This window comes from Callorhinchus milii, unplaced genomic scaffold, assembly GCF_018977255.1.
Source record: "Callorhinchus milii isolate IMCB2004 unplaced genomic scaffold, IMCB_Cmil_1.0 Scaffold2, whole genome shotgun sequence".
NCBI classification, from domain to species: Eukaryota; Metazoa; Chordata; class Chondrichthyes; order Chimaeriformes; family Callorhinchidae; genus Callorhinchus; species Callorhinchus milii.
The window spans coordinates 3530402-3557156 of NW_024704743.1; the positions used below are offsets into that span (position 1 = coordinate 3530402).

Below are 26755 nucleotides of genomic sequence, written 5' to 3' on the forward strand. Positions count from 1 at the left end.
TCAGGTCTATCACTTGCAAAGCGAGTGCTCTAACCACTGAGCTACAGGACTCCACAAAGCTCCCCTGCTCTTTTTTGTGGTCGTTCAGGTGTCTAACCCATGCGGAAACCAATCACCATGCGTAAGAATGTCCAGACCATGGCGGGCACTGACTGGAAAAGCGTCTTGCTGCTTGTCAAGCTAACGCCCACCGCCCTGTACGTTAGGGCATCGGCTCGTCGGATTAACAGGAGCTGAGTGAGAATAATTGCCAGTATCTTGTTTGACTCCCAACTGTTCTTTAAGCCCCACATCTGTGCTCCGGCCCGTTCAGCTGATGTTGAGCCAAGCGTATCATTAACACTGCTCTGGTGTACTGCAGAACTTCCAGGCTCAGGGGAGCAGGTACCAGGAAGTCCCAGTGAGCTTCAGGGTAAGTAGTGCAACTCAGCATAGAATCCATGCAGAGCTTTGCCATTAACTATCTGCCCACATTTTGGGCACACATCCTTTACTGAGCAATTGCTCTCCCTGTTGGAAGTGCGAAGCTTTCAGTAGCAGCTGCTTACCTCTCTGCATACCAATCAAGGTTGATACCAGGCCCTGGCTAAATAATACAGTGCTATACAGTTCTCAAATTCTAAAGTATTTTACAGTTCTCAAAATCTCCAATCAGCTCAATTTAATATCAAGATCTCTGCCTCCTTCAACACTGTTGGTCACGTTATTCTTCTCTGCCTCCTCTTCCCCAGCTCCACCTTCATGGTTCTGTCCTCTCCTGATTTCACTCTCACCTATCCCGGGGTCTTCACCTTGTCTCTTCTAACGGTTTCTGCTCCCGTCCCTGCAATGTCACACGCAGCCTTCCTTGAGGCTATATCCTTTTTAATATCTACATGCTCCCTCTCAGCGATGTCAACCACGGGTTAATTTCCATACCCAACTTTATCTCGCTGTCTCCACCATTGATTCCAGGTCCACTGCTGTCCTGACGGATTGTCTGTCAGATGTCAAGCCTTGGATGAGAGCTAACTTTCTCTAGTCGAAGGTCAACAAGACCGAGGCTCTCCTGCTCGGCTCCTGTTAGTGCCTCAATAGGCGCTGATAACATCACCATCCACGGAACACTCCACGAGCCGATGATTCATATCCTCTTTCGACTCCAATGGCTTATCTCCCAATAGATCATATTCATCCTCACATTAAAGTCCCTCCATGGCCTCTGGGATCCTCCTGTCATTATGCTCCCTCTCTCTGGAACTCCACTCCATTGTCAGTCCGCTCTTCCCCTCTCTCCCTTTCAAGTCGATCTTAAGATCTATCTTATGGACTGCACTTTTGATCACCTTTGCCCTCTCCACCCTCTCCATACCATCCACATTTCCCTGCCACCGGTTCAGTCTGCCAGTCAGCAGCATTGGGATGTTTTCTTGATGTGAAAGGCGTTATAAAAATGTAAATTGTTGTAATATAAATGGAATAATTTGAAATAATGTACTGTTCAACAACAACAAATTACATTTTTTGTAATTTAAAGCACCTTTCACGTCAGGAGGACATTTATAATAATTAATCTGCAAATGAGATCTACATTATTTATTCTGTAGGGGGCCAATTTATTTGCAATAACATAAATCACAATTTTGTGGTAGTGTTAGGAATAGTTTTATTGTCTACATTTAATTCAGGTTCAATAGCTATTTTTGTGTGAAGACTGCATTTTCAATAACCAGAATCTCTTTCAGAGTGCAATAGCTTGGATCCGAGATCAAATCCAAGGATCAAAGCCAGTATAAATGATGTCAGATACTACAACAGAGAAGTAAGAATTTTGGTTAGATGCTGATGGTGTCTTTGTCTTAAGATGCAGGTTTACAAACAGGAATCGCAACCAAAGATCAATATCTCTGCCAAAAAGCTGGGATCGGGGATGATGGCAGTAGTAATTAAAGTCAGTAAAGACGGAGCTATATTTGGAATTTCAATCTCAGGCAGTGTTAGCAGTAATTAAACATTATGCTGTGCTTTGGTGAATGAGTCTCACTGCCTGCAGAAGGTACATCTTAGGAAACAGAATCAGCGCCATTAACAGGATTGGTCACATCTGCAGTCTCAGGTGCAGTCACTTCTGTGGTCTCAGGTGCAGCCACTTCTGTGGTTTCAGGCGCAGCCACTTCTGTGGTCTCAGGCGCAGTCACTTCTGTGGTCTCAGGCTCAGTCACTTCGGTGGTCTCAGGCTCAGTCATTTCTGCAGTCTCAGGCGCAGTCACTTCGGTGGTTTCAGGTGCAGTCACTTCTGTGGTTTCAGGCTCAGTCACTTCTGTGGTCTCAGGAGCAGTCATTTCTGCAGTCTCAGGCGCAGTCACTTCTGTGGTTTCAGGTGCAGTCACTTCTGTGGTCTCAGGAGCAGTCACTTCTGCGGATTCAGGGCTAGCAGCAGCAGTGACAGCTGCAGACTCAGGGCTAGCAGCAGCAGTGACAGCTGCAGACTCAGGGCTAGCAGTAGTCACAGCTGCAGACTCAGGGCTAGCAGTAGTCACAGCTGCAGACTCAGGGCTAGCAGTAGTCAAATCTGTAGACACAGGACTAACAGGAGCAGTCACATCAGCAGAAACAGGAGTACTAACGGGAGGAACTACATCTGAGGATTCTAGATCAGTGCTGGTAATGGGTGCAGATTCATCCAATATATTGGAATCTGGGCCAAGAATGGAGGCATCTACAGCTGGGGATTCAGACGGCACAGAGCCATCAACAGAAGATTCATCTGGCGAGGCTAATTCATCAGGGCCACGAATAGGAACCGTCATATCTTGGGAAACAGGCTCACTAATAGAAGATTCTACATCTTGAGAAACAGGCTCACTGATAGGAGATTCTATACTTTGGGAAACAGGCTCACTGGTAGATTCTATATCCTGAGAAACGGGTTCACTGATGAGAGATTCTACATCTTGGGAGCCAGGCTCACTAACAGAAACAGGTAGATCTGCAGAGTCAGGATGGGGCACTTTGGTAGAAGTATCTGTAGCTTGGGAATCAGAGGCGATAGTGGCAGGAACAACTTTAGAAGATTCAGCTACCTCTGAAACTTCAACATCAGATTCTTCAATGAGGGCCATTTGTGTCGGTTCACTACTTTCAATTTCTTGCATGAAAATAGTTGTGCTTGAGGAAGCAGAATCAACAGTTTGGGTGGAAGGAGACGTGTGCAGAAAGCCGGTGGTGGACATGGTTGTAGACAGGTCTGTAGTGATGAGAAAAAAATACTAAATACAGAAACCACATTTTCACATACACAAATCAATGATACAATGATACAGAAAGAGTTTAGAGAAATAAGGAAATGTGAAAAAAGTGACAAAGAAGAAAAAAGAATCTACTCCAAACTGGGAAGTAAATTATGTGCAGAAGTCAAATATGCAATAATTTCTAAAGGGATTCCTCAATCAAGGAATCCAAGTAAGGTCTCTTATTGAAAATCTAAACGCATCACACATTTGTCTCACTAACTCGGAGGAACTAACTGCATAGGATCAGGATTCCTGTGAGCCAACTTGAAGAAATTCTAAATTTACTTAAAGAATCCTGTTAGAAATCATTGCATATTACAACAACTTGCATTTATGTAGTGCTCTTCACGTACAGTAATGTCTCAGACTGCTTTACAGAGACAAAGGTAGATTTTAGATTGAAGCAAGGTATATAGCAAGGTAAACAGCTAAATAAATAAGCAGCAAGACAGAGGGTTTGAAAGAAGGAGTTCCAGTCCAGAAATGGGAGCAGAAGCTTTGGCTGCCAATGGTAGGGCAGAGAGAAAAGGGGATGTACAGAAGGTCTGGGTTTGCTGTATGTAGGGAGCCAGTGGGGGCAGGAAAGACAGAAATAATGGGGCTGTGAAGTTTTGTGCAGGTAAGCATACGAGCAGCGGAGTTTTGGATAATTTGTCGCTTGCAGATATTGGAGCTGGGGAGGCTGGTGAGGAGGGCATTTGAGAAGTTGAGTCTGCAGTTGACAAAGGCAGGAATAAGACTTTGGGCAGTATTGGTTATGAGATAGAGACATAGGCATGCAATATGGCAAAGGTGTAGATCGGTCTGCTTCAGAGATATGAGGGGAGGACAGCTGAGGATTAGCCTGAACATTAAGGTTTTGTACTGATTCAATGAGTTGGAGATAGAGAGTAGGAAGGCTGAAGTGATTGAGAAAGAAGAAGTCAGAAAACATTGGTGGGAAATGAAGGGAATGTCTTCCATCTTGTTCATGTTTAGGTGAAGGAGGTTTAGGCTCATCCAGGACTTGAAATTTGACAGGCAGGCTTGTCAGAAGGTCAATGGCCCAGGAATCAAAGGTAGAATTAGAGAAGTACAATTGGACATAATCCGCATACAGGTTAGACCCGTATTAGATTTTTTTAAAATTAGAAATGCACATATTAGAATTAGCTTGCTAGTTTTTTTTAAAAGTTACCTATGATAATTCCAAATTGATCAAGTACAGCTTCTCCAAAAATTAAGCGAATATGTTGCCGAGCATGTTGGATACTGGATGAACCATGGAGTCCATTCTGTAAAATGCTTTTACCAAACTGAGCTCGAAAAGAATTAGGAAAAGACTTCTTTGCCAATTCAAGGTCTGCAGGCCCCATCAGGTCCCTCCAATCCCTGACTGCATTTTCTTTGGTTAGAATCATCATCAGCGATGTACCACTGTGTAAATAAATGAAAAAAAAATAGTAATAAAGGGAAATACTGTATACTGAAATGATTACTACCCACTTCTTACTTTGAGTTGAGATCTACCTTTGCATTCAGCTTTACAAGATTTACAAATTTACAAGACGTGAGAGTGCTACCAAATGAGTCAGACTGACATCTACATACAAATAAATTATGCAAAAGTAATGTCCTGTAGCGTATTGGTTACAGTGCTCGCCTTGCAAGCGAGAGACCCTGGTACGATTCCTGGGCAGGGCGAAATCTTAGTTAAGTTTCCTTACCCCACAGCCTCTGTTCACCTACAACAACAACAACAACAAGATTTCATTTTTAGAGCGCCTTTCACGTCGGGAGGACATCCCAACGCGCTGGACAGTTGGGTCAGGATATGACCATTTATTTCATTTATGACCAATACTAAGATTTCGAGCACTAGGATTACTTTTAGAACACAGGTGAAAGGGTGGTGGTACCCCGATCAAAGAAAAACAACTGGTTTCAGATGGAATTGTAAATTTTTACAGTTTCTTACTCAAACTATTAAGAAATAAAATTCCAAGAGGTTGAAATTCTATTGCAGAATATCTGGAGAGTAAATAAAAATAATACTAATCCTTGCATTTGGAACATTCCTTTCACGCTAGGGACGACATCTCATAGATTTACATAGACAGTACAGCACAGAAACAGGCCATTCGGCCCAACCAGTCTGTGCCGATGTTTATATTCCACACGTACCTCCAACTTCTCCTTACTCCTACCATATTCTTCATTCACTTCTTCCTCATGTGGATTACCTAACTTCCTATTAAATGCATCTGCACATCCTGCTTCAACCACCACTTTGGCCAGTACTGTAGATTTCTACCTTTTCATTACCCTCTGCATGAAGTCATTCTTCCCAAAGTATCTTTTAGATTCCTTATCTTAAATCTGTATTCTGTGGTTACAAACTCCCCAACAAGAGGGAACAGTCTACTTATACTAACATTATCATTTTGTAATTTTATAATTTTAAACACGTCTATTAGTTCCTCTCTTAAACGTTTCTTTAGCCAAAAATGGCCTTTCTATCCAGTCTATCCTGATAGACAGCCCCAGGTATCATCCTACAATACCTATTCTGCATACAACAACAAAAACAACAACAACAACAAAATTACATTTATAGAACGCCTTTCATGTCAGGAGGACGTCCCAAAGCATTGTATACTTTCCGTTGTTGCTATATGCTTCTTATAGTATGGTAATGAGAATTGGACACAGTTCTCCAAAGGTGGTCCAACCAAGGTTTGTACAAATTCAACATTACTTCTTCACTTTTATACTCTTTAGCTCTGGATATAAAGCCAAGACCCAATTGGCCTTTTATGGTCTTATCTGCTTGTGTTTTTTTTAGAAATTTGTGGAATCTGAATTCCCAGATCTATCTTCTCCTCTACTCCTCTTACGTTCCTACCCATCTAACCTATAGATGGCTTCTTTAATCTTTTTCTGGCAAAGTGAATTGTTTCACATTTTCTTATGTTAAATTTAATTTGGCATCTGCCTGCCCAATCTGATAGCCTTTTATTTATCATGCCCCCCTCCCCAGTTTGCTGTCATCTGTAAATTTTGACACCACACCTTCTATATCTGAGTTTCAAAGCAAAATATAGTACTTGTAGTCAAATAGGGCAGCCAAAATGTGCAGCAATGTCCCACAAACAGCCATGAATGAGCAATTTTATTTGGTGGACTGGTGGCCAGGAGACCGTGAAAAACTCCCTCCACTTTTTGAATAACGCCATGGGATCTTTAACATCCACAAGGTGCACAACATGGTACTGATTAATAACATTCAAATACCTTCAATGTCAATGTATACTGGCAGCACATCTCTTCCCCTTGAAAGACTCCAACAACAACAACAACAGAATTACATTTGTACAGTGCGTTTCACTTTGGATGTTCCAAGGCACTGGACAGACAGAAGTTTGGACCCGAGCTGGGCTTTGGGGTCAGGGAGTGTGGAGGGCGAGGAGGGAAGCAGGGGGATCGAAAGCCCGGTCGAAGAGGCGGCTCTTGAGATGGGTGAAGGAAGCAAGGGAAGGGGCGAGGCGAAGCGACTGCAGGATAGCTTTCTGGAGGGTGGGGGGAGAATGGCAGGAGGACCACCATAGTGGAGCGAGCAAGGCGGGGCACGTGAAGCAGGCCGGAGCCCGCTGAGCGGAGGGAGTGAGCAGGATGGTAGGGGGTTAGGAGGTCCCATCCAGTTTATTGCATATGAGTGCACAGTCATCCCAAACATACTATACAAATTAAATAGGGTTTGCTCCCAACATTGTTGCATTAAATCACCCCACAGGAAATATTAGCTATTTCCATTATCAATTAATTACCGAGACATGTAGTTCACCAGTTCTTTGAAATGTGCTTTTCCTTTCTGATCTTTATAGAATTCTGCTGCCATTTCAGGAGTCAACTCAACTGATTTCATTGCAGAAATAATGAAGCCTGATTTCTGGATTTTGGCTATAATCTCTTCTGCAGATGGGAGAAACAAAAAAAAATCTTATAAAGTAAGGCATTATACAGAAAATACACACTAAACCTACTGCAAAACCTAGGATGTGTTTATATTTAATATAAAATGGTGTTCCTAAAAAATACATATTTTATATGTCAAGGTATCAATGGATAATTTTAGGTTTTCTGTCAATGTAATAATAATAATTCATGCATTTGGTATAGCGACTTATCACGACTTATTTGGTCAAGGCAGCAGACTGCAAAAGTTTCGGTGAAGCTGACTAACCATATAGTTTGTAAGTCAAGCTGCTTTCAGTGCCTGAGAACAACAACTTACATTTATACAACGTCCTTCGCGCGGGGTAGAGTCCCGGAGTGCTGAGATTTGATCAGATAAGATGGAAAGAGTGCAACGTCCTAGATTATTTCACAGTTTTTTTTCAAAACGGACATAACCATCTGTACAGAGGCAGCCCCAGTGCTGCTGTGGCTAGAGCTGCACCTAACAGACCAGGAGCTTATCTATTTTGAATTGTGCTAATTTTGCTGGTCTCAGCATGGAGAGGCTAAATTGGCCCTGGGTTTCTGAAAGAAGGGAAAACCAGCCAGTGTTCCTGCTCCTAGTCCATTTCTAGCTCCCTTTACTAGTTGTGCGCATATGGCAGTCAGGTGGAGACACATCAGGCTTGGCTGTGATGCCCTCAATGGCCAGTTGCTCTACAAACGCTCACTGCCAAGGCTCACACATCAATAATGCTCGCTTGTGCAGGGTACCGATGCCTCTGGAACCGCACTCCAGCTAGAGGAGGCTGGACAGCAAAGAGGCATCTGCCAGTGGGGAGAATATTAAAAAAAAGTACTAATTTTCTGTTAAAAAGATATAAAGTACAGCAATGTACGAGTTCTATAAATCTGTGACTTTCCCAATTAAAGGAATCTTATCAGCAATTATGAATTTTAAACTTGAGCCAATGGCACACAACAAATGTAATCCTTTATTTAATGTGACAGTTAGCCCAAGATGGATCAAGCAGTTGGGGGTGAGCTCATGGTAGAAAGTCAATTATGAATTAGATTAGATACTACCCAGCTCCCACCCCCAAATATTTTCATGAATAACATTTGTTTGATTTGTTCTGAAAGGAGATTCCATATTTGAAACTAAACGAGTTTTAGAAAGCAAATTGGATCTTTGCTTGGCATCCAACCCCACGACTGTGTAGAGCTGTGAGATGCCATCCTGTATGAAATATATAAAGGTCATGAAATGTCATGCAACAGCCAGAATGGTGGAAGGTGAACTGGATGGACCTTGGTCTTCTTTCGTCCAGCAAATTCTATGTTCTTAGACAATGGACTCAGTAAGACTCCCTGTGTAGGGATCAAATGCTGGACAAGTGTATCACTACCTCCTTTGGACTCGGAAACCAAACTGTTATGACTTGGAAGAGAGAGGAGGGATATTCACATTAGGTGTCTTTCACTCAATCTTGGAAGTATCCCACTGGATCTGGGTTCCATCTGAGTTATCTGATGTATTTCCCATGCTGCCAGAGATCTAATCTCCATTGCTGCAGCTCTACTTTTTAAGAATCTTTCTTCTGGAAGATCACTCTTCTGCTTGAGCACAGAGAGCAGAGGCAGCTGTGTTCTGGTCAAATATTGAGCTTATCGTTGGCGTCCTAAAACTACCAATGAGGCCAGTCAATTTGTCAATAGTTGAACAGGACCAATAACGAGTACTTTGTATATCTAGATGCATATAGTTCATCTCTTTAATAATATTACATTTGATTATAGCACCTTTTAAAAAGGGAAAGACGTCTCAAAATGCTTCACATTTCTGTAACGTGTATTGACTGCATTTGAAGGCAAATTAAATTCATCTCAACTAATAACTTGAGGTAACTTACTGCTTACCTTTGTATTCTAATACAGCATCAGGTTTGATTGCTATTAGAGTGTGCTCAACAGGGAAGAAATAACGTAGTTCCTTCATTGCAATTTCAGAGCTTTCACTACCGTGTATCTGGTTGAATGGAATATCCGGACATACATATCTTGCTCGTAAGCTAAACCAGGCAACAATAGTATACACAATATTATCAAGTTCATAGAAAAATAATACTGTTTGAACATATATGCAACTCCAGGTTTTATACAAAATAGTTGCATACTTGTCAGTGTTACTTAGTATTGTGTTATTTAGCTAACTCCATGGCTGCTATTGGGATATTGTTGTGCACAAACTAGCTTCCGCATTTGTTCACAAATTACACGATCCACTTTACAGTATATCCTGTGAAGTGCTTTGAGATGTCTTTGAGATGCCCTGAAGGTGTAGTGGATAGAGCTGTAGGTACAGACTAGCTCACTGGGTGTAACAAAGTGATTCACAGATCATTGTTCTACTCCACTATCAGTGATCGAACCTTAGGCAACCACACCCCCAACCACTGAATGTCCTCCCTCTACTCCTCCTTTTCATCCCCATTGTATATCACTTTAAATCCTGCCTATAAATCTACCTCTCCTCTGTTGCTTTTTGGGGGAATAGTGCTTTGAGATGTCTCAATGTTGTGATAAGATGCCAGAGATTTCCCATCTATTGTCTTTACAGACATTAAAAAAAACTAAAAGCAGTGTCAAAATCAAAACTTCACCACCTTTAAAACTAAATCTTACTTTGGAAATATCTGATTCACATAATTTCTTAATAAACAATCAGAGAAGCATCGATAACGGTACAATACAAGGAAGGTTGAACCTCCATTTAAGATTACTAACTGGGGAGGCGGTAAACATTATTTTCTTCCCTTGTAATCTTGTCACTCAATAAATGGCTGATCCACTCCATCTTTACACAAGGTTTATTCATTTGTCCAGGAGTACAAATCTATTTGATCACTACTTTACAGTAAAATAAGATACAGTTCAAGACCAGAAACACTACTCCAATTTCAAAAATTGATCAAAAATTAGCATACGCATTGAAAAAACTGATAAGCTATATGCAGTCAAAAGGATCAATCACTAAATGATCAATCATCTGAACACAAATTCACCTTGTAGGATTATGTTCTTGTGCTATCTCAATGTCGTAATTTCCCATTAGGTTTCTCCAATGCTGGATAGCATTTTCTCGAACCAGAGCTAATGCCAGTAATGGACCACTGTAACATAAGCAAATTATCAAAACAATTATACTCGCTTCAATGAACAACTTGTTAACCATCATAAATTAGTAGAAATTACTTACATATAATGAAGCAAAAAAAATGAGGTCAATTTACTTTCAGCATTTTACAGAGCTTAGTGACCATTTTCATGAACTTTTCCATAAAAATAAAAGTCCTCTGAATATCAAAAGCATAGACATTTCTTTAAGCTACATTTCGTTCTTGATTTAAGATCCTACCCTATAGAGCAGGGTGGTCGAACTTTTTGGCTGCATCCGGCCCGAGACCATTTCCGACATTCTAACCCGCTGCCTCCCTCCCCGTCTTCCTATGGTAGTGCAGGAGCTGTCGGTTGGGAGGAAGCAGCATGGGGAGTGGAAATAATACGGCTGCTACAGAAGTTGGAATGTTGGAAATGGTCTTGGGCTGGATAAAATCACCCTCTGGGCCGGATGCGGCTCACAGGCTGCCTGTTGGACGACGCTATGCTGGAAATGAAGCAAATTCCTTATTATTTCTTTTGGTGAAAGAAGGAAGAACAGACTCTTATTTGCTTATATGATGGTTTGCTTTTTACATCAACGTAATTGGAAAGTAACCCTGCAGTGCATTTGGTGAATGGAATTTTCCGATTCTCCCCATTATCCCAAGAGGAGCTTTGAGCCACTGATTAGGCTTCCTGTGTATGACAAAATTATGGTGTTGCATAGATACTGTGAAATACTCTTCAGCAGCTATATCATTTTATAATAAAAAGTAATTACCTTGCCATGTATTCTATGAATCCTGAAGGCATCTCAGTATGCTGATTTGATAACCTATAAAATTTTGTTATTTGGTATTCTGTAAGTTGCAATTGTTTTTGGAATGCTATGGTAAATCCTGCCTTCTGAATCTCATCCAGAACAGCATCTAAAGAAAAAAAAGAAAAGAGAAGAGGACAGCTACATAAGGATAAGCTGCACTATATGCTTGTAAGTCTACTAATTATTTATGCAGGTATTGTGTATATGATCTATAAATCAAGATACACAAATAGAAAGATCAGAGAGATGTAAGAAATGTTCAGAGGAAAGTGGTTGCCTATACTTGAGAAGCAATGTAAAAACAACAACAAATTACTTTTATATGGCACCTTTCACATCAGGAGGACGTCCCAAGGCACTGGAATCACAGGGATGAATTAAAGTGTTGGAGGGGTGAACAGTGAGAAATGACTGCGTAAGTAAGTTAGCGCTGGCTTTTCAGCCTTGGAATGAGATGTTTAAGAAGTGTAGAGGTAGGTACAATTCTAAATGGGATTGAGATCCAGAACACTACTTTCAGGCACTCCAAAGCAACAGGATGAGAAGGCACAGGTTCAGGGCTGTGAAGGAGAATGTCAGAACAGACTCCAGGAAGTATTTCTTTACACAGAGAATAAATAATGGGGCTCCGACCTCTAAACTCCCAGCCTATCCCTCAAACCCACCATGAACCTGTGAACAACCTAGGTGTTTGGTTTGATCCCTAGGTGTCCTTCTTTCCTCATATCCGGTCCCTGACCAGGACCACATTCCTCCACCTCCGCCACATCGCCGCCTCCAACCAAACCTCACAACAAATGCTGCTGAAACCCAACCTGCCCATTTGTAGTCTCAAATAGAAAAGGGCTGATATTCATTCGGTGTACCATTAAAAACTTGTGTTAAGTCATCATTAAAAAGAAAGTTAGCTATTAGGACTGTAAACCAAACAAGTGGTCTAGTATAAAGAACCATTCCATAAAACAGTGATTGAAACCAACCCAACTGCTGTGGCAGCTATTTTCAATCATAGCAAATCGCATCAACAGTAGAAGACCATTGCAAAGTACTATATGCATGAGCTTGTGACTCATTTATAAGTTTCTATCTTACCCCAATTTCATTAATGTGATTAAGTAATACAAATCTGGTCTGCTTGCAGCATTTTGGAAACAAAGTCCACACTGCAACTTTTAATGCAGTATAAAAGTGGTATACAAATACTTTTTGTGGTTCGGTTTTCTCTTTTCTTGTTTGTAACTATTTTCTCTTCGCAGCCTAATTTGATGTTGGATCTTTCCTGACTTTTTAGTACAACTGTTTATGTTTATTACCGGCAATGCCAATATTTCTGTTTACTTTGGATAATGTACCCAATTATATAGTATGGGGAATAAGGAGAATGAGTGACTACATCATAAATACAAAAATTAATTTTCCAGTTGAAGATAAGAAATATTTCAAAATTTAAACAATTCTACTGAAATTCACAGAGAATGGGTAAAAATCCAGTCTTGTACCTTTATTCTCTTCAACAAGTTTTGGTCTGAGGATGGCTAGTGTCTTTTCAGTTTTCTTTACACTTTCATAAACAGTAGGGAAAAAGAAAGCGAATAGTCTGTAGGCTAGTTCCCTGATGTCACTAAAAAAAAAGATTTAAAAATATGGAATTAAAATGGAAGAATTTATATTCTTGAAATATTTTTAGATTGGAAAGTTTTAAATGCAATAGTGTCCTCCACTGCGAAATACAAAAGGCAAGATAAATACTGTATAATAGGCATTTTTTGCTATATTCTCCTCATGGTTCTTCTTTGCTTCCTAATTTTGACCACAAAATATACAGTCAATCCACTTTACAGTAAATCCTGCGATGCGCTTTGAGACATCTCAATGACATGTTAAGGAACTATTCCTTCAAAAAAATATGAATTTGGTCATTATATCCCCAAATGTTTGCGGGACACTGCTGAGAGCCATTGGTTGCCGCGTTTCACCCACAAAATATACAGTCAACTCACTTTATAGTGTATTCTGTGAAGCTCTTTGAGACGTCTCGAAGACTTAATAAGGTGCTATATCAAATGCAAGGGTTATTATTATTAACAAGGTAGATAGTTGCACAATAACATTGATCAATAGTTAAGAATTGTAAAAGTGTTTTATACCTGTCTTCTTCATCTGTTTTGGCAATTTCAATATCCTCGTGATAAAAATCTTCCTTGTTGAACTTTTCCACTGTTTCACCTCCTTCAGATAATAATAGCGCATCACAAGGATCACTCGTCATCATTTCAATAAATTCGCTAAAGTGAGTCTGGTGAAAATAATTTAATTTATAGTGAGAATCAGACTTCACAAAGAACCACAAGGGAGATGTGGATGAGTGGGCACATCTGTAACCATTTACGCTCATTCTTCCAGAAAACCCACCCTACTGTCAATATAAAAACAAACTGAGTTTAGCATTCTAATCTCTACTACGCTTCCTTGTTTCAACTATTCATTACCCTCAGTGCAAAAAAAAATCCCTTCTGGTATCAGTACTAAATTTGGCCTTCACAACTTGTGGCCTCTTGTCCTCCTGGCTTTGTGCATGAGAAAGTACTGTCCTGGGTTTACTCCCTCACTCTCATTTAGTTTCTGATCCCAACACCCTGCTGGGGTCCAAATCCCTGACTGTCCAGCACATTGGAACATACTCCCAATGCGAAAGGCGCTATACAAATGTAATTTGTTGTTGTTGTATCTACCAGTTATAAATGTTCTTTCTAAAGCATTTTGTTCGGCGTATTTATTGACTCTTATCACATCTGACCAATATTGGAGATCATCACTGCAAGGCCAGATCTTACCTTTGAAAATATTTATTTTACTCACATTTTTTTTGTGAAGCAGTCTCATGAATTATTTTGTCATAGGACTCTTGGAAGTCCTGATAATAATAAGTTATAAGCGTTAAAATGAGTTCCCACTATCAAATCGATATGTTCCCTTCTCGAATGACTAATTTTGTTTGGAGGATTGCTGGCCAGGGAGAAACAACCTTCTCTTTTCAAGTTGTGCCATGGGATCTTTAATGCCCACCTGAACAGGCAGTCAGGGCCTTAGCTTAATGTCTGATCCGAAGGATAGCACTTACAACATGGCATTGAGTGTCATTTTAGACTACGTGAGTTTAAATCCCGATGTGGGGTTTGAATCCACAACGCTCTTGGTTCTAGAGGCCAGGCTGAATCAGAACAAACCGAGTCACCACCCTGCATAAAGGGTGCTATTTAAATATTAAAAGTTATTGATATATTCCTTCTCTCGTGTATGTCTATCTAGCTTCTTTTAAATGCATTTCTTTTAAAGGCAGTACTTACTTGATCCTTTTTGAAATCATACAGTTCTTTAGCATCAGATAAAGAAAGTATTTTCACTTCTTCAGCCACAATTAGGTACCCTGTTTCTTTAATCTTGAGGAAACACAAGAAGCCAATTAGTAATTATAGCTGAAAATTAGGTCTGTTAAAAAACATAGGGTGCATAGTATTAATGGAAAGGCAGCAGCATGGAAAGAAAGTTGATTAAAAGATAGGATACAGAGGGTGGGACTAGAGGGACTTAATAATAATCCTTGCATTTGCTATAGCACCTTATCACATCTTCGAGATGTCTCAAAGCACTTCATAGCATGTACTATAAAGTGAATTGACTGTATATTTTGTGGGCGAAACACGACAGTGAATTGCGCACAAACAGTTGTGAATTGAATGACCAATTTATTATTATTATTTTTTATTACTATTCTTTTGAAGGGATTATTACCCCCGGAAAAGCGATCTGCCAATCGGCTAACAACTGGATTCCTACTTACTGCTAGGTAAATAGGAGTAAGTCCTACCTGAGAATCGAACCCAGGTCCCCTCGCGTACAAGACGAGTGCTCTAACCGCTAAGCTGCAGGACTCCACATTCGCAATGGAAAGACGTAAATCATGGTGTCCCCCAGGAGTCCGTGTTAGAACCACTGCTTATCCCCATTTAAATAAATGAACTGGATTCGGGTATAAGCAGCACAATTTCTAGTTTGCAGATGACACAAAAATAGATACTATAGCTAACAGTGAGGAAGATTGTAAGCAACTTCTGGAGGACATAGTCAGATTAATTGATTGGTCAGAATAATGGCAAATGAAATTTAATGTGAATAAAAGTGAATATATTTTGGGAGTAAGGATAAGGAGAAGTACAGTACAGTATATATTGGGTAGTAAAATATTAGTCAATGAAGAGGTCATTAATTTAAGATAGTTAGTAAGGGGAGGGAAGTAGTTAGGGGAAACTGTTCACGCATATAGTAATTTGAATATGGAATGCCTTTAAAAGGGAACTAGAAAAATAATAATAGTCCTTGCATTTGATATAGCGCTTTTCACGTCTTCTAGACGTCTCAAAACTCTTCACAGAATATACTGTAAAATGAATTGACTGTATATTTGTGGGCGAAACGCATCAGCCAATTGCACACAGCAGTCCCACAAACAGTCGTGGTTTGAGTGACCGAATAACTATTATTTTTTTTGAAGGATCATTATCCCCGGAAAACCTTAAGAAGAGTCAGCTACAGGGGTATGGGGAAAGGGCAGGTAAATGCAATTGAAAGTATTGCTCTTGAGGGATCCAGACACAAACATGATGGGCCAAATTACTTTCTTCTGTGCATAAATTTATATGGTTTTGTATTTGCAATATTTGGTGCTTTATAAACGGAATTAGGGATGACTTACACGTTCTTTGATCATGTTGTCTTTTCCGGCAGTTAGTGCAGTAGGTCTTATAAGCACGATAGTGAATAGCTTTTCTGGTAAAATAATAAAGATTTTATTATAGTAACAATAATAACAAGATTAAATTTGTATAGCGCCTTTCGCGTCAGGCGGACGTCCCAATGCGCTGGACAGTGTGCAGCATTTCAGACACGAGCAGGGGTCAGGGGAGGAGAAGGGGCGTGGCCGATGGCACAGTCAAAGAGGAGGGTCAGTAAAACATTTCACAATATATTCACAATGTCAAAATATAACAACAACAACATCAAGATTCCATTTATTGAGCGCCTTTCATGTCGGGAGGACATCCCAGGGCGCTGTACAGTTGGGTCAGGACCCGAGCAGGGGGGGAAATGGTCAGGGTGAGGGAAGGGAGGGAGCGAGGAGGGGGTAGAGAGTCGAGAGGGGAGCTGAAGGCTCGGTCAAAGAGAAAGGTCTTGAGACCGGCCTTGAAGGAGGAAAGGGAGGAGGCGGCGAAGGCACTGGGGATAGAGTTCCAGAGCCTGGGGGCTGAGAGGCTGAAGGCCCGGCCTCCGATGGTAGGGCGGTTGGGGCGGGGGATGTGGAGCAGAGAGGAACGGAGGGTACGGGCGGGTAGGTAGGTAGGTCGGAGAGGTAGGAGGGAGCGAGGCCGTGAATGGCCTTGTAGGTGAGGGTGAGGATCTTGAATTCGATCCTCTGGGGGATGGGGAGCCAGTGGAGGCGAGCGAGGGTGGGAGTGATGTGTTCCCGAAGCTTGGTGCGGGACAGTACACGAGCTGCAGAGTTCTGAATGACTGCAGAGTTCTGAATGATATAACTCTGTACAGCTATAACAAATATAGGATTTTTGGGGGTGTTTGGCACACGCCGAAACTCATCACCGTGCTTAAGAGCATCAAACCAGAAAGACAGAGTTCCATGCATTCCACCTACACATGGACATTCCCACAGTTCAAATGCAATGTGCACTGTAGCCTCTGATGGTCGCCTCTTCCTGCTTATCTAATTGAAGAGTGTATTAGGTGTAGGTTGACAAGAGCCAAAGATCACCACCGATGTCAGGGTGGATTGACGGGGGACATGAAGCAGGTCGGTGTTCGTTGAATGGCTGGGTCGGTAGGGTTGCAGTAGGTCATGGAGGGATTCGAATGCAAGGATGCGGATCTTGAATTCAATTGAGTGGAACTGAGTGAGGATGAGATTTGTAAGCTCGCAGAGCCTGGTGCAGGAAAGGATATGGGCTGCGTGGGAAGTGTGGATGGTCTGTGAAGTCTGTGTAGGGAAGAGTTGGGGAGTCTAGTGAGCAGGGCTTTGGAATGGGCAAGCCTAGATGTGGTCTTGTAAAGGTCTTCCCGCCTTACTGAAGGCAGATGTCCCCAGATAGTTGATGGGGAAACTCTAGAGGCTTGTGGCGACAGCTGCTGGAAGGCATTACCTGGAGTCCGAGTTCGTGAACGCACGTTCGTACATCAAGCGCCTGGAATCCACCTTGTTTGGCCTGCAGAGAGGCAAGCAATAACTGCTCCACACTTCCAACTGGTAGAACCATTGTTCAATGGGAAGGGGCGTGTGCCTGAGCTGCAGACAGGCAGATCGTGGCAATGCTCTCACGCATTTCATGCTGAGCTGTGTTGTCTAGTGCCTTTCACGTCGGGCGGACGTCCCAAGGCGCCGGACAGTGTACCAAGATAGCAGGGAGTTCCTGTTACCTCCCATCCACCTAGTGAGGGCTCAAACTTGCGCTTTTCAGATGTCGGACGTCCAACTAATTACTATGCCCCTTGGGGGTGGGGAGGTAAATGGGGTCTCCTTGAAGCTGAACTGGCTCCCACTAAACTCCTAATTCACATGGAATATGCATTCTGCTCGCAAGAATTGGTACTGTTACGGTAAAACATATCACAAATTATATTGTAACGTATACTGTAGGATTACTCACCAACTTGCTTAGATATTACGCCTTCCATAAAATTTTCTATCTCGTCTCCTATATCATATAGTTCAACTATTTCAATCTAATTTAAAAACAAACATATGGTATAATTCTTAAATATACAGTATTTAAAATCTATCAATGATTTATGTGTTAGAGAAAATTCTGATGTTAATCTTATTGGGTTGAATTGGTCAGCAAGTAGTGGAGTGGGGAATAAGCAGGATGGAGAGGTAAGTTAAATCAGAGTTTAGAGGGGGTGTGTATATGGGAGATGGAGTTCCTGCGTAGTTGGATTTTGTGGATAGTGGAGCAATAGAGGGCAATGGAATAATCGAGGCGGGAGGTGACGAAAATGTAGATGAGGGTCTCTCCTGCATTGATCTGAGATACAGTCGGAGGCTGGCAATGAGACAGAAGTGGAGGAAAGCGGTCATGATAAGAGAACGGATGAAGCGTTGGAAGGACATCCTGGGATTGAACCTGATGCCAAGGACACGTACAGATTCAGTTAGTCTTAGGGATAGTCTGATGGGTTGCAGGAGAAAACTGAGGTCTGTGATGCACTTTACCTCCCAAAGCACATTATCTGACCATTTAAGCCATTTAAGCTGCCGTTTTCCAGCATTGGTTCTTTGAACTCTATTCTTAAATTTTTCATGTTGAATTTCCATTGTGATACCTCACTAGGCAAAGGTGAAGCTTATTCAACTGATACCACTTTAAAATTCAAAATGCTTTTTCAGTATAAAGCCAGGCGGTAACAAAATGTACTCACTCTCTTTCTTTGAGCTCCTTCTTCATAGAACCTCCTTTCTTCCTCCACCATCTCCAGGATTTGTTTGTTAAGAAGCGGTGGATTCACCCCTTTCACAGAATCCACAATCTTACCACCCTGGCAAACAGAAGAGATGGGATTTAAAAAGGTTGTAAATCCTAATTCTCAATTAAGTCAGCTTCAATACTTTCAACTCACCATTACAAATAAGAAGACAGGTTCACATTTGCCTTCAAACCCCTTTAACAAGGGTAGGCGGCTAGCTTCTACCTATGAAACAACAAAACAGTCAGATCCAGCAATATTTGTGTTAAATATTTTTAGTTAAAAAATTAAATTGACAAGTACTCACTGTATAAAAATGCAAAAGCTCATCTCCTATATCCAATTTCAGTCTTTTGAACAGACTCACAATTGCTTTACATGGTCCACACCAGCCTTGATAAACATCCAAAACTAAAATAAATATGCACAATAGCTGTATTAATTAATAGAACAAATTGTCTGGATCTAACCACCACCTGAACAAGATCATCATCTTGGCTGCCAGAGGCGGCCAACCTGTGGCACACCTGAAGCGCCCCTGAACATTTGCACGAGTTAAGGTAAGTCCTTGTTCGATTATTAGTGTGTTTTTAGTTTTATGACAGAAATCAAGAAATATTCAATCAAGAAAATTCATTTTGTTGGCCAACCATAAAGTTTGGTCACCACTGGTCTAGACTGTCTACGTTCATAATCAAATTAAATTTGTGATTGATGTATTATTTATCACGTGGCAGAAACTGGAGGCAGATCCCCTCAACACACAGAGTAGTGTTCTGGAGTAGAGATACCACTGTCAATGCTGAAGTGAAATTGCAGCCTTCAACTGCAGTTAGTGAAATACTAGCCAATTTGTGGCTTTTTGTTGGTGTGAATACATTTTGGGACACTACTCTGTATGAGGGGCACTATACAAATGAAAATTGTTGTAAATTGATATAATTGTAAAAATCCTAATTGGCTCTCATGAACAGGTTGGGTGCATACGACCATTATTTAGCTCCTTAAGATTCCTTTAAGATTTATCGTTGATAAACGATTGTAAAAACATGCAACCATCCACTGTAGAATTCTTAAATAATAAAGCAATTTAGATAAAAACTAATTATAATATAAAGAAATGAATGGGATACAGCCTGCTGCATTTATTGACTTAAAGCGGATAGTAAAATTTAAGTCAGCACACCTGATACACCTTTTGTTGCTAACATTGCCTCCCACTCTTCTTCATCAGTTATTGGTAACTGAAAAGCAAAAAATAATAATCCTTACATTTGATATAGCACCTTATCATGTCGTTGAGACATCTCAAAGCGGTTCACAGTAAAGTGTAAAGTGTAAAATCATTGTAAAGTGAATTGACTACATTTTGTGGGTGAATGCGGCAGCCAATCGTGCACAGCAGTATTTCCACAGACAGTTGTGAATTGGTTGACCGAATTATTATTATTATTAATTTTTTCGAAGGGAAACTTGCCTAAGGTTTCGCCCTGCCTGGGAATCAAACCTGGGAATCAAAACTTTTCGTTTTTTGAGGTGAGTTCTCCAACAAATACGCTACAGGACTCCACAAAATGCATCAGTTATTAAGATTTCAAAAACTCATATCTTTGAATTGGATGAACTGCTTCATACCTGAACTTGAATTTCCCTTCTCTTGCCAGCCATTTTTCTGAAACAAATATTGAAAAAAAACACATTAAATTCTATGTAGCTCTTGAACTATATGAATATGTATTGTTCCACCTCAATGCCAGCCTGGTTCAGCTGATGTAATTCCTCTGAGTTAGAAAATTGTAGGTTCAAGCTTAACTTCGGGATTTCAAACTCAAAATCTCGACTGACATTCCAATACAATGCAACAACAAGAAGATTACATTTGTATAGCGCCTTTCACGTCGGGAGGACGTCCCAAGGCGCTGGACAGTGTACAGCATTTCAGACCCAAGCTGGGGTCAGGGGGGGAGAAGGGAGGGGAGAGGAAGGGGGTTGGCCGATGGTACGGTCGAAGAGGAGGGTCTTGAGGCGGGACTTGAAGGAGGCTAAGGAGGTGGTGAGGCGGAGTGATTGGATGGAATTCCAGATGTTGGGGGCAGAGAGGCTGAAATATGCGGACACTCATCACCATCCCTAAGAGTATCCAAACCAAACTGAGAATTCCTACATATGGAAATTACAGCGATCGATTGTTGGAATGGAATCACACTCTCTCCCTGGAGGGACGCATCCCGCTTACCTAATTCTGGTAAATATTAGGCGCAGGTTGGCAAGAGCCAAGGCTTGGGACCCTAGAATGTGCATTGGAGTAACTGTTGGAGTCTAACCAGCTAAATCCGCATAACTTGCCATTGATAGCACTGTCTGCCAAGCTTTCAGCAGTGTCCTGGAGTACCGTGGACCTGCCTGGCTCAGGAACCGGGCTACCGAGACCGCCACAGAAGGCTGGGTTGATTCCGACATTCAGTTGCCAAACAAGTCACCTTGGAGGCAGTTCAGCTGCAAGCAGACCCTGCTTACCTCCCCACCAAGGAGGACAGTCACTAGTTGGTCATTTGACATCTGACAAGTGCAGGTTTGAGCCCTCACTAGGTGGATGGTGGGTACCAGGAACTCCTTGGGAGCTGCTTGCCTCTCTGCAAACAATCAAGATGGATTCCAAGCTCTGGATATACAAGCATAGGTTTACAAATCTGAACTCCAGGTTATCTATGCCTTCCAGCAGATGTTACCCCAAGTCTCAAGAGTTTCCTCATTAGCTATTTGGAGGGCATCTGCCTTCAGTGTTGCGGAGGACCTTTACAGGACAGATGGTGACGTGCCAGTCACCTTGATGTTCTCGAGGTGCAAATCCAATGCCGCTTACCAGGCTTACTCAGCACCAGCTGTTTATATCCAGGTCCTGGTGTTAGGGCCTTTGGCAAACAGAGGTACCTGATGTGAAGTTGACTCTGTCTCTTAGATGCTCAGCAGCCGGTCAACGTAGGCCGGAGTCCTCCTGCCCTGCAGCTGCTTCCCAGGTTTGCCACAAATCCACTTCACGGCTTGATCACGGACTTAGCGAAGGGGCTGGAGGAAGCCTCCTTATTGCATCCCAAGGAGCTCCCAAGGATCCGTAAAGCAGGGGCCCCTGACTGTGCAGCGAGCGACGGGAAATGTTTAATTTAAAGAGTGAGGAAGGAGGAAGGAAAAGAAGAAAAGCCATTCATTCTCCTGCCATCTTCTCACCTGTAGCTCCAGTCTCCAGTGGTGGGGGGGAGAGGTTGTGGGGGGGGGAGAGGTTGTGGGGGGGGAGAGGTTGTGGGGGGGGGAGAGATTGTGGCGGGGGAGAGGTTGTGGGGAGGGAGAGATTGTGGGGAGAGTGGGGAAGGTGGGGGGGGAGAGGTGGTGGGGAGAGGTGGGGGAAGGTGGGGGGGGAGAGGTGGTGGGGGGGGGAGAGGTTGTGGGGAGAGGTGGGGGGGTGGGGGGGGAGAGGTTGTGGGGAGAGGTGGGGAAGGTGGGGGGGGGAGAGGTTGTGGGAGAGGTGGGGAAGGTGGGGGGGAGAGGTTGTGGGAGAGTTGGTGGGGGGGTGGGGGGGGAGGTGGTGTGGGGGGTGGGGGGGGTGAGCTGACAGTTGGTGGGGGGGAGAGGTTGTGGGAGAGAAAAGATGAGAGAGCATATCTTCAAATTCCTATCTATGGAGGCACCCCCCCCACCCCCCACCCCCCACCCCACCCCCACCGAGGATGAATAGCTCAAAACTATTGAGATGAAAAAAAAGCTAAAGGCAAACTGCTTATTTAAAAATAATGGCGTTTGATTGGAATTTCGCTGACCGTCTGGCCGGTGGGTCGGTAACCCGCGGGCACCGATTTAAAATAGTCGTTAAAAGGAACAGAGGGGAGACGAGGAGAATGTTTTTCACGCAGCGAGTTGTTCGGATCGGGAATGCATTGCCTGAAAGGGCGGCGGAAGCCGATGCGATAACGACTTTTAAAAGAGTAGATAATTATTTGGGGAGGACAGGTTTGCGGGGGTGTGGGGAGAGCGCGGGGGAGTGGGATTGGATTGGATAGGTCTTTCCAAAGAGCCGGCACAGACACACGATGGGCCGAATGGCCTCCTTCTGTGCTGTGTAATTCTACGATTCCATGATCTCAGCCATTTCTCCCCTCAAAGGTTTGTTTTCACTCTCTTCCCATTTTACAGCTCAGAAGAAGGCCATTGTGTCTCTTTCAAAGAGCAATCTATTTTGTCGAATTTACCTGTGTGTTTATTTTCCCCAAATTCTTTTCTTTTTTTTAAAGATATCTATCTTTGCTCAAATTGGCAATTACATTCACCCACAAATGCACAGTCATTCCACTTCAGAGTATATTCTCTGAAGCGTTATGGTCTGGAGAATGCGACTAAATGGATAATATCTTTTGTAGAGCCAACACAGCCGACTGTGTGTGGGACATTGCTGTGCGCAATTGGCTGCCGCGTTCGCCCACAAATATACAGTCAATTCACTTTACAGTGTGTTCTGTGAAGCGCTTTGGGACGTCCTCCCGACGTGAAAAGCGCTATATCAAATGCAAGGATTATTATTATAACACAGCCATGATAGACAAAATTGCTTCCCGAACTGTAACGTTCTATGGTTCTGTTGCTGTGAAGAAGAAGGAAGATTTCATGCCAAAACAGAAAATGTCTTTGATCGTATTGGAAATATAAAATGCCCTGATGGCTTGTTTCAGAACCAAACTTAATCTAAGTAAGGAAAATGATTTACATAAATACTTCACCTCGCATCACTGGTCCTCGAAATTAATAGTTATGAACTACAATTGATCTAAAAGGTCCAGTTGAGTCATTTCACAGCGTTATTTGCCTATTAAGTTTGCTTTAATTATCTACTCATAAACTCCTGCATATGAGATTTTAATTTTACAACATATAATTGTCTTTTCATCAAGGAACTGAAGTATTTAACCAATTGCGAAAGCAGTTATCAGTTTTGAAATACTACACACCAAGTACTCTATGTTCTTTGATTTGAATCACTGATAAACAAAATCTTCAAAGAATGTCATTTTGAATGTCATCGAATTACTACCTATTGTGTTATAGCTGTGCTATAAAATTCTTCATTAAAATATTCTACTGAGTTTTCGCTCTCGCTATGATAATTATCAAATCTGGTTTGGAGTCGAGATACTCTGGAAAGTTTTACGGCAGAATTACTGTATTTCATTGTACTCTGAATTCATTACATGACAAACAGGCCATGGTGTCCCTCTGCTGGTGAAATAACCTAACATTAAAAACTGCACATACTTTGACAATGTAAAATAGTACTGAAAGAAAAGCAACAAAATTAAACCACCAACGTGGCTTCAAAATATTTCGAAGTATATTAGGTGAATTAATGGAAACTAAGTACTTACACACTAACAAACTAGCAAGCTAAGTACTTACCCAACTGTATTGAAAACAACGAGGACTATTTTACGGTATTTTTTAATGTTAATTGTTGTCAAGTGGAGTGAATGACTGATTTTGTAGGAAAACATGACATTTGCACACACCAAAGCTCCGCAAACAGCCTTAGTCCTATCTGGAATACTGTGCTCAGTTTGGGACACTGCATCTCAGGAAGGATACGCAGATTTATCCCTGGAGGGGGAATAGAGCAGATTCACCAGAATGATAAATGGCTTAAAGAGTTAAATTATGAGGACAGGTTGCATAAACTTGGCTTGTAAATTCCTTGAGCTTAGGAGGTTGAGGGGTGATCTAACTGAGGTGTTTAAAATGATAACGGGATTCGATACGGTAGATACAGAGAAACTATTTCCTCAGGTGGGGGCATCCAGAACAAGGGGGGGGCATCATCTTAAAATTAGAGCCAGGCCATTTAGAAGTGAAACTAGGAAGCATTGCTTCACACAAAGGGTAGTGAAGATCTGAAACTATCTCCCCCAAAAGCCTGTGGATGCTGGATCCATTCAAATTGTCAAGACGGACGTTGGTAGAGTTTTGTTAGTTAAAAGCATATCAAGGGATATGGAGCAAAGCAGGTAAATGAGTTACGTTCAACCATGATTTAATAGAATGGCAGAACAGGTTTAAGGGGCTGAATGGCCTTCTCCTGTTCCTATGTTCCTATCTGGAGCATTGTCGGCCACTGGTTACTCCCTGTTCTCGTGACGAACATTACAGGTTACACAAACATATTTACACAAACATATTTACACAAACATATTTGTTTAAATTTAAAAGCTCCATCGAACTATTCTCTGGTTCATCCATTCAATGCTACTTATGTCTTTCAACACAAGAGGGTGCACTGCACTTTGTTATGAGTTCAATGTCTTTGAAATGTACTATGTTCAAAGACAACTATATTATTCATAGTCTATAGTATTAAGAGTACAGTCTAAATTTTTTTTTTATTTTGTGTATGGATCCAATGCTCCAACTATGGCATAAACCCAGGTCGCGTTCAAATTTAACTTGGCCTTTTTCCTCTTGTATTCGTAACAATACAAATTTACATTTATATAACGCCTTTCATGTCAGCAGGACATCCGAAGGCACAAGAAAGGCCAGGGTTTGCAAACAAGCTGAGGGTGGGGGCTGTGGTGGGGGAATGCATAAATAAATGATAGCTAATATATACATTAAAGAGGTAAAGGACAATAATACTTCCGAAGATTCTAATTGGAATGAAAAAGCCAGAATGGATCCAGCAGAGCTAAGAGAAAGAAAACAGCAAAAATGAGGAAATAATATTTAGTTTTGAATTTAACGGACTCTAGTAGCATCTCATGAATTTGTTTGATGATGATGATGGGGGGGAGGGGGATGTTGGGGGGATAAAATGCCCGAAGGTATAAAGGCATATGAAAGAGGTAAGTCTTGAGGTGGACAACAACAACGACAAGAATACAGTTGTACAGCGCTTTTCACGTCGGGAGGACGTCCCAAGGCGCTGAAAGCCCTTGAAGGAGAATGAGGGAATGGGTGAACCTAAGGGATTTCTGTATGGAAGTATTATTGTCTTTGGAAGTATTATTGTCCTTTGATTGTGACGGAAACGCTGATAACCTGACCGCAGATGGTGTGGTGGGGGATATAAAGCAGGTTGGTGCCTGCTGACTGGAGAAAGTTACTGGGTTGGTAAGGTAAACCATATTTATATATTGGCGACTATAACCAGAAGCTTTATCCAGAAGAGAATACTCCAATCTTAAGTCTTTAATATGTTAAAAATGGCCATGAATCTGTATGCAGCAACAGGTTATTGCATTTTCCCAAAACAAAAATAGAATGAAAATGTTGTCATTTATTATTAACACTACTTTCTATGCTCCATATAGAATGGAGACAAATGTGGCGGAAAACCCGCACCATGTTGTGTGCCACATGCAGCGAGTAAAATTCAAATTGAGCTAGAAAAAGAGAAAGCAAAAGAAAAAAGAAAACAAATCTTTATATATTTATGCACTTTTTAAGCAAATGCATAAATGTACAACAGCTAATACAGACATTAAGGTGGGTAAAGGACAATAAAACATCCATAGATTCTAATTGGGATGAAAAAGCCAGAATGAATCCAGTAGAGCCAAGAAAGAGAAAACAGTCAAAATGACGAAATAATGCATTGTATTAAATTTAATGGAATCTTGTAGCATTTTATGAATTTGTTTGAGGAATTATGTTTAATTTGTCAGGTTGTTTTAGGAACCCACTGGAGCAAGCTATTCTGAAAAACCATAGTTACGATTCCAGTCATTTCTGAGTCCCCTTTTCTCTTAAACATATGAAAATATCTTGGCAAAGGAACCATTGCACTGAAAGATTAAACTTCTATTACCATTATCAATTGTCCAGCATCCCCCTAACACTGGGAACCATTTTGAGCGATCAGCCACCAGGAAAGCAAACATTTCCCTCCTCAAAAATCAATTTTTTAAATTTCTTCTTTACACGCGGGTTCTTTACACATTGCACAACTCACAAATTCGATTTCATTATCACAAATGTATTAATTACACTTTTATAAAAA

At 41.5% G+C, this 26755-nt stretch overlaps 1 protein-coding gene across 3 annotated transcripts; it reads right to left on the reverse strand.

Annotated features, from left to right (window-relative positions):
* Positions 1 to 1522: 1522 nt before the first annotated feature.
* Positions 1523 to 21845, reverse strand: LOC103183621 (thioredoxin domain-containing protein 6). Of its 3 annotated transcripts, none has more exons than XM_007901210.2 (17): positions 21655 to 21845; positions 20359 to 20395; positions 19910 to 19967; positions 19031 to 19134; positions 18877 to 18948; positions 18679 to 18795; positions 17907 to 17982; positions 15947 to 16020; positions 14541 to 14633; positions 13341 to 13489; positions 12693 to 12814; positions 11152 to 11299; positions 10274 to 10381; positions 9129 to 9280; positions 7079 to 7223; positions 4450 to 4688; positions 1523 to 3226 (listed from the first exon to the last, which is right to left on the reverse strand). In XM_007901210.2, exons 2-17 carry the CDS (start codon positions 20389 to 20391, stop codon positions 2043 to 2045), a joined length of 2874 nt encoding a protein of 957 aa, XP_007899401.2. In that variant the 5' UTR covers positions 20392 to 20395; positions 21655 to 21845; the 3' UTR covers positions 1523 to 2042. The 3 variants fall into 3 exon arrangements, with proteins under 3 accessions (XP_007899401.2, XP_042188064.1, XP_042188066.1); XM_042332130.1 differs by lacking the exon at positions 21655 to 21845 and adding an exon at positions 21587 to 21627; XM_042332132.1 differs by lacking the exons at positions 17907 to 17982; positions 18679 to 18795; positions 18877 to 18948; ... (2 more) ...; positions 20359 to 20395; positions 21655 to 21845 and adding an exon at positions 17403 to 17466.
* Positions 21846 to 26755: the final 4910 nt, after the last annotated feature.